General features: G+C 25.6%; 1 protein-coding gene across 1 annotated transcript; it reads left to right on the forward strand.

The window, feature by feature from the left end:
- The first annotated feature begins 7,517 nt into the window (after positions 1–7,517).
- LOC130808065 (long-chain-alcohol O-fatty-acyltransferase-like) lies at positions 7,518–8,758 on the forward strand. Its single transcript, XM_057673511.1, has one exon. The coding sequence runs from the start codon at positions 7,608–7,610 to the stop codon at positions 8,646–8,648; it is 1,041 nt and encodes a 346-aa protein (XP_057529494.1). The 5' UTR covers positions 7,518–7,607; the 3' UTR covers positions 8,649–8,758.
- The last annotated feature ends 223 nt before the right edge of the window (positions 8,759–8,981 follow it).

Genomic DNA, 8,981 nt, shown 5'->3' on the forward strand with positions numbered 1-8,981 from the left:
TGAGAAGTTATATATATAGATATATATATATATATATATATATATATATATATATATATATATATATATATATATATATATATATATATATATATATATATATATATAAATATATATATATATATATATATATATATATATATATATATATATATATATGTATATATATATATATATATATATATATATATATATATATATATATATATATATATATATATATATATATATATATATGTATATGTATATATATATATATATATATATATATATATATATATATATATATATATATATATATATATATATGTATATATATATATATATATATATATATATATATATATATATATATATATATATATATATATATATATATATATATATATATATATATATATGTTATGAATGGTATCATGTGTGACTTGAGTGCATAATTAAAGTGTGTATTCATGTGTGTGACTCTTGAGTTGTGGAATTTAAAAGGGTGTAATAAGATGAAGAGTATTCATGGGAAATATTGGTGTTAATGAAGATTAATGAAGATTAAGGTGAAGAGTATTCATGTGAGTAACTCTTGAGATAATGCCTTTTAAGTTCTTGGAATTAATTCATATTATTCATTACTCTATATTAATACTGTATTCAAGTGAGCTATTGACATTCACGTATTTAGTACTACATATAGAGCTCTCATATACTCACTCATCAAATATATCAAACACAACCCCTAAGCCAAACACATAGTCTTTTGTTTTTATCTTTTACTCAATTGTAATTCTTCATTTGTAAGTGTTGTTTATACACATTTGATATAATATAAACGAAAACTACACACCACAGAGAACGTAGCCATCATTGGGTGAACCTTCTTAAATCTTTGTGTCTCTTTTGCTTAGTTTACATTATCAAACATTGTTTTGTTCATTGTTGTTTGTATCGTTCTTAACATCGTAACGGTTTTAAGAAACATTTTCTATATATATATATATATATATATATATGTATATATATATATATATATATGTATATATATATATATATGTATATATATATATATATATATATATATATGTATATATATATATATGTATATATATATATATATATATATATATATATATATATATATATATATATATATATATATATATATATATATATCTTAAAAAGAAGAATGAGAATTATTTTTCTCCGTGACTATATATAAATAAAAAAAAGATAAAAGTATATGATGTTATAAATTATTCAGAATAAATTTCTTCAGTTTTTATTTAACATTATATTATATTCCAATTATATTGATTATTCGATCTATTACTGCCTGAAGTAATTATAATTAATTTAGATGTTATTTTGAAATTAAATATTATGATTTACATTTATGATGACAGACTTATTAATTTGCAATTTTAATAGATAGATTGGCATTTTTTCTAATTAAAGCAAATTAAATTGACCAATTAAATATTGATGCTACATTAGTTATGCTTTTAGATTAAATATTTTAAATTAAAAACAAATAAAAATTTGGCCATTACTTTTTTGATAAATTATTAAAAATTTATTAAAAATTTGGCCCATTAACAGTTGCATTTGTGATGACTATGGGTTATTGGTTGTTCTACTTGCCACATTATACGAACTATGTTGATACTTTGGGGATGTTAAAGCATTTGTCAAGAATTTGAAAGAGGTTATTGCGTTGCGCCGGTGGGCCTACTTTTGTTATGAATTTCCTTTTAATCAAAAATTATTTTGTAATGTTGATATGAGTAGCAATCTACGTCAAAACATTATTAGCAACGTGACTCTCCATCTTTTAATATCATTCAGATCTGACGTCTTTTTTTTTAAACACTATTCATCTTTTACTCTTAATTGGTATTTTATTATTAATCTACAAGTTAAAACATAGTGATGTGAGATTTTGTTTGATTCGTCTCTATGTAAAAATTATTTATATCAACTTTTCATAATTTTTAATAATGCACAATTAGAGATATTAAAAATTGAATAAACATAAAATAACTTTAGTTTAACAAATATAGCTTTCATTTCTAATATAAGTAAATTTGTTTACTTGCTGAATGGATCCGACCATAAAAATTATAGGTGTGATTAATTTTAAGCTATCTGAATCATAAACATGCAAACAATGAATGATTGAGGAGCAATCACAACAAATTTATTATCTTCAAACTTTAGAGAGCTCACACAGATAAGCTTACATTAATATTATAAAGCAAACTTTAGAGAACTCACACAGATAGTAAACCGTAACATAAAAATTTAATATTTAATTTTTTTTGGAGGGATATAAGTATGAGCATTTGGTGCTGACGATGAAGGCGATTTGGATGTCTTCGTCTCCAATGGCAGATGAGCATGCTTAACAGTAGCTTCAGTCAGATGACCATGCTATTTTCAAATTGAATGATGAAACAAGATCTCATGTAAGTTAGCAAAACAATATTGAATGATGAACTACAAATATTAATTATTACTCGCCATTAATTTAATATGACTTTGGCGCTGAAATCAAAATTGTTTGTGTGGGACCTACCAAGCAACAATATAGTGTCTAATAGGAGACCCGCCCTATCCCCGCCCCATCGGGGCGGGGATGGGTCCCGATTTGATGGGTCATGGGGCGGGTACGGGTATAAAATTCATACCCACCGCGGCGATGGGGATGGGGATGGGTTTTAGGTGATCCCCGCCCCATCTCCGCCCCGCCCCGCCTCGCCTCACGAAATCTAAGATGTGTCTTTGACCGCCACCGTTTCTTCGCTAGATACCAAATACCATTCAGTTTCTATTTAACATTATATTATATTTCAATTATATTGATTATTTGATCCATTACTGCTTGAAGTAATTATAATTAATTTAGATGTTATTTGAAATTAAATATTATGATTTCCATTTCAGATGATAGACTTATTAATTTGCAATTTTAATAGATGAATTTGCATTTTTGCCAATTAAAGCAAATTAAATTGATAAATTTAATATTGATGCTACATTAGTTATGCTTTTAGATTAAATATTTTAAATTAAAAACAAATAAAAATTTGGCCATTACTTTTTTGATAGATTATTAAAAATTTATTAAGAAAAGAGAAAAGAGCGATGGAGATTATATAAGGGTGAGAGTGAGATTGTGTAAAGTTGATTTTGTGATTCAAGATTATAATGTATGTATGTATGTGTAGGGACAGAGCGAATTGCTGAAGTAAGAATGGTAGTGCAAACAAGGAGAAACACGACTAAAAATTTATAGAATTTGGCCATTACTTTCTTTCTTTATCAAAAATTTATATTGTGAGAGAATGTTTAAGAAAACAGAAAAAATGAGAGAATGATGATTTGTCAAATATGATTTGTAGTGTAAAATGATGGAAAATTATATGGGCATTATTATTTGTCGCCACCCTTTTCATTTTATCGCCACCCCCTCTCCTAATGAAATTACGAATTTGCCCCTGATTTTTAAAAATTTACAAATTTGCCATTGAGTTAATAAATTTTCATTTTCATTTTTTTTTAATTTTTTTTAATTATTTTTATTTATATTATTATTGTTATTATTATTATCATAGTTATTATTATTATTATTATTATTACGGTTATTATTATTATTATTATTATTATTATTATTATTATTACGGTTATTATTATTATTATTATTATTATTACGGTTATTATTATTATTATAACGGTTATTATTATTACGGTTATTAATAATAATAATAATAATAATAATAATAACATTAATAATAAAAATAATAATAATAAAAAAAATATATATATCAATCGCACAAAACGTGCGACTGACAGTCGCACAAAGCAGTCGCACGTTTTGTGCGACTGATATTTTTTTTTTTTTATTATTATTAATTTTATTATTATTATTATTACGGTTATTATTATTATTATTATTATTATTATTATTAAATTATTTTTTTTGTTTTAATTATTATTATTATAACTGATGTAAGAAAGAAAGCATAAAAATTGACAAACACAAAACAAACACAATTTACGTGGTTCACCGACAATGTGTCGACTAAGTCCACATGCAGAGGAGAGAAAACTTTTATTACTAGAAGAAACCCAAAATACAAATATTGGCTAGATTATAGAAAATAAGAGTTTATAAATTACTCCAATACATAAAACCTTAGCCAAAATAGATTTTTTTGGGATGATGCAAAACTAATGCCCAAAACTCCTTTTATAAGGAGAAGAATAACAAGCCTTTGTTATTCTTCCGATGTGGGATAATGATAAACATTAATCTTCCAATGTGGGATAATGAAAAACATTAATCTTCCAATGTGGGATAATGACAAACATCAATCTTCCAATGTAAGGTTATGTCGTGAATCCCACATTGGAAGATTGATGTTTGTCATTATCCCACATTGAAATATTAATGTTTTTTATTATCCCACATTGGAAGATTAATGTTTATCATTATCCCACATCGGAAGAATAACAAAGGCTTGTTATTCTTCTCCTTATAAAAGAAGTCTTGGGCATTAGTTTGCATCATCCCAAAAAAATTTGTTTTGGCTAAGGTTTTCTGTATTGGAGTAATTTATAAACTCTTAATTTCTATAATCTAGCCAATTTTTATATTTTGGGTTTCCTCTAATAATAAAATTTTACGCTTTCTTTTTTTCATCAATTATAACAATAATAATTAAAACAAAAATAATAATTTAATAATAATAATAATAACAACCACAATAATAATAATAATAATAATAATAAAAAAAAAATTAAAAAAAAAAATATAAGTCGCACAAAACGTGCGACTGTTTTGTGCGACTGTCAGTCGCACGTTTTGTGCGACTGGTTTGTGCGACTGTCAGTCGCACGTTTTGTGCGACTGGTATTTTTTTTTTTAATTTTTTTTTATTATTATTATTTTTATTATTATTTATTATTATTATTATTATTATTATTATTATTATTATTAATAACCGTAATAATAATAACCGTTATAATAATAATAATAACCGTAATAATAATAATAATAATAATAATAATAATAACAATAATAATATAAATAAGAATAATTAAAAAAATTAAAAAAAATGAAAATGAAAAGTTATTAACTCAATGGCAAATTTGTATTATTATTATTGTTATTTTTATTTATATTATTATTGTTATTATTATTATCATAGTTATTATTATTATTATTATTATTATTATTATTATTATTATTATTATTACGGTTATTATTATTATTATTATTATTACAGTTATTATTATTATTATAACGGTTATTATTATTACGGTTATTAATAATAATAATAATAATAATACTAATAATAATAATAATAATAACATTAATAATAAAAAAAAAATTAAAAAAAATTAAAAAAAAAAATATCAGTCGCACAAAACGTGCGACTGACAGTCGCACAAAGCAGTCGCACGTTTTGTGCGACTGATATATATTTTTTTATTATTATTAATTTTATTATTATTATTATTATCATTACAGTTATTATTATTAATTTTATTATTATTATTATTATTATTATAAATATTGTTGTTGTTATTATTATTATTATTAAATTATTATTTTTGTTTTAATTATTATTATTATAAGTCCAAATGCAGTGGAGAGAAAAACTTTATTACTAAAAGAAACCCAAAATACAAATATTGGCTAGATTATAGAAAATAAGAGTTTATAAATTACTCCAATACATAAAACCTTAGCTAAAATAGATTTTTTTGGGATGATGCAAAACTAATGCCCAAGACTCCTTTTATAAGGTGAAGAATAACAAGCCTTTGTTATTCTTCCGATGTGGGATAATGATAAACATTAATCTTCCAATGTGGGATAATGAAAAACATTAATCTTCCAATGTGGGATAATGACAAACATCAATCTTCCAATGTAAGGTTATGTCTTGAATCCCACATTGGAAGATTGATGTTTGTCATTATCCCACATTGAAAGATTAATGTTTTTCATTATCCCACATTGGAAGATTAATGTTTATCATTATCCCACATCGGAAGAATAACAAAGGCTTATTATTCTTCTCCTTATAAAAGGAGTCTTGGGCATTAGTTTTGCATCATTCCAAAAAAATTTGTTTTAGCTAAGGTTTTCTCTATTGGAGTAATTTATAAACTCCTAATTTCTATAATCTAGCCAATATTTGTATTTTGGGTTTTCTCTAATAATAAAATTTTACACTTTTTTTCTTACATCAATTATAAGAATAATAATTAAAACAAAAATAATAATTTAATAATAATAATAATAACAACCACAATAATAATAATAATAATAATAATAATAATAATAATAATAAAAAAAATACAAGTCGCACAAAACGTGCGACTGTCAGTCGCACGTTTTGTGCGACTGGTTTGTGCGACTGTCAGTCGCACGTTTTGTGCGACTGGTATTTTTTTTTTTAATTTTTTTTATTATTATTATTTTTATTATTAATTTTATTATTATTATTATTATTATTATTATTATTATTATTATTAATAACCGTAATAATAATAACCGTTATAATAATAATAATCGTAATAATAATAATAATAATAATAATAATAATAATAATAATATAAATAAGAATAATTAAAAAAAATTAAAAAAAAAATGAAAATGAAAAGTTATTAACTCAATGGCAAATTTGTAAATTTTTAAAGATCAGGGGCAAATTCGTAATTTTATTAGGAGGGGGGTGGCGATAAAATGAAAAGGGTGGCGACAAATAAGAATCGGGAAATTATAAGGGTGAGGGGTTTGTTATCATTTCTGGTTGTGAATTGTGATTGTCAGATCCCAAAGACTTTGGGGGGGGGGGGGTGTTGGACATTCTGAAGACCCCAAAACTTAAGTAGTGTTTCTTTTTTATTTTCCAGCTATATATATATATAGACCCTTAGGGTTCAGATTCGGGTCTGGATCTAAAAAATTAAAAGGGTCCAGGTCCGGGTCTGGCCAGACCCGTCCCATGGCCATCCCTAGTAATAAATATGAACTTTCCCTCTATTTTTGTGCCTTTAGTAGGCCTAGTATTTTCGGCAATTGCAATGGCGTCTTTATATATTTATGTTCAAAAAAATAAGATTGTTTAGATTTTCGGGTTCAAATATAATTTTTTAAGACTTAGACTTTAATCATAACATAGATGTCTCTTTAGTGGAATGGTATACCGCGCGATTTCTTATGAACATAAACGAAAGAACCCTTACTTTAAATGCATGTGGAAACATGACGACATAGGAGTACGTGTTACTTTTTTGATCTAACTAAATAGAAAAATATAAATAAATATTTACATCGGATATTTAAATATGTATATTTGATCTAACTAATCAGAATTAGTTACCAAAATCATTAAATATCAAATCGTCAAATCTATTTTAATGACTTTTAGCTCTAGTCCCTAAGTCTCACCTAACTAACAATTAATTTTGTGTACCATTAAAATTACTACGATCTAATTTTACCCAAAATGCGCAAAATCCCCACAGCCGCAGGTTCGTTCCATTTTATCTATGCTTCAAAATATAAGACCACCAATCACAAAACAAACCGTTCAAATACAATGGAAGAAGAAGCCAAATCATTCCTCAAAACATACTCGCTCATATTTACATCTCTTTCTTATTCTTATTTCATCGTCTCCAAAATCCCACCTGGAAAATTCAGATTATTTTCTCTCTTACCAATCTTCACTCTATTTACCATTTTACCCTTTTCTTTCTCCTCTGTTCTTCTTGCAGGAATCACTGCTCTTTTCATCACTTGGCTTGGAAACTTCAAGCTTCTTCTATATGCTTTCAATCATGGCCCTTTATCAAATCATCAGCCCATCAAAAATCTATCATTTCTTCAATTTTTACTAATTTCAGCTTTTCCCATCAAAATTAAAGACCCATTTACCCGAATCCGAAAACCCACTTCCAAATTTTTGCCCTTAAATTTCTGGTCTGAAACCCTAATTTTCTCCATTTTTGTGGGTATTTGTGATTTTTATAAACAAAATTTAAATCATGGGTTGATTTTTGTGATTTATTGTTGTATGTTGTATTTATTCATTGACATTATTATGAGTGTTAGTAATACAATTGTGGGGTCCATTATGGGTTTTGAGCTATTTCCACCGTCAGATGAGCCTTATTTATCATCATCTATCAGTGATTTTTGGGGAAGAAGATGGAACCTCATGGTAACAGATATACTGCGTCACACTGTGTATAAACCCACAAGGGTATTTTTATCCAATTATATAGGCCGAGATTGGGCTTCTGTTATTTCTGTGATAGCGGCGTTTGTGGTATCTGGGCTAATGCATGAGCTGATTTTTTATTATATGGCACGTGTGAGTCCCTCGTGGGAAGTTACTTGGTTTTTTGTGTTACATGGGCTTTGTGTGGTTTTGGAGTTTTGTTTGAAAAAGGTTTTGGGCCGGAAATTGGGCCTACATTGGGTTATTACTGGCCCGTTGACTGTTGGGTTTGTGATGGGCACTGGATATTTGTGGTTCTTTCCACCACTTGTTATGAACAAAGTCGATGTAAGAGCTATTGAGGAGGCTATGACTTTGTATGAGTTTATTAAGGGGAAATTAAAAAAAATGTTATAATATGAAATTGTAATTCTTTTGATATTTATTAAAATTTTGTAATCAATTTCGATTATATTTTACTTTAAAAATATTGTTTAAAATTTTAACCTACCTTTTAAAATTTTATTTGGTTTTATATTTGGTTACTCAGTGAAAAACTTTTAAGATTTACTGATCTTCACTAAATCGATGCTTCTTGATTCTGATATATCAATCATCAAAGAATTGATTTAAGATAATTGTTAATATTGTAAACAAGAAAAATATACTCTAGTTTATCAAAGATCATAAAATTATGGGAAAATAATAACATTGACTTTAAGGGAAAATAAAAATGATAATTGTTAATAT

The sequence above is a fragment of the Amaranthus tricolor genome, chromosome 3 (genome assembly GCF_026212465.1).
Source record: "Amaranthus tricolor cultivar Red isolate AtriRed21 chromosome 3, ASM2621246v1, whole genome shotgun sequence".
NCBI lineage: Eukaryota > Viridiplantae > Streptophyta > Magnoliopsida > Caryophyllales > Amaranthaceae > Amaranthus > Amaranthus tricolor.

Bases quoted from the DNA above. Each gene is read 5' to 3' on its own strand.
- LOC130808065 (XM_057673511.1), top strand. From the start codon at position 7,608: ATGGAAGAAGAAGCCAAATCATTCCTCAAAACATACTCGCTCATATTT.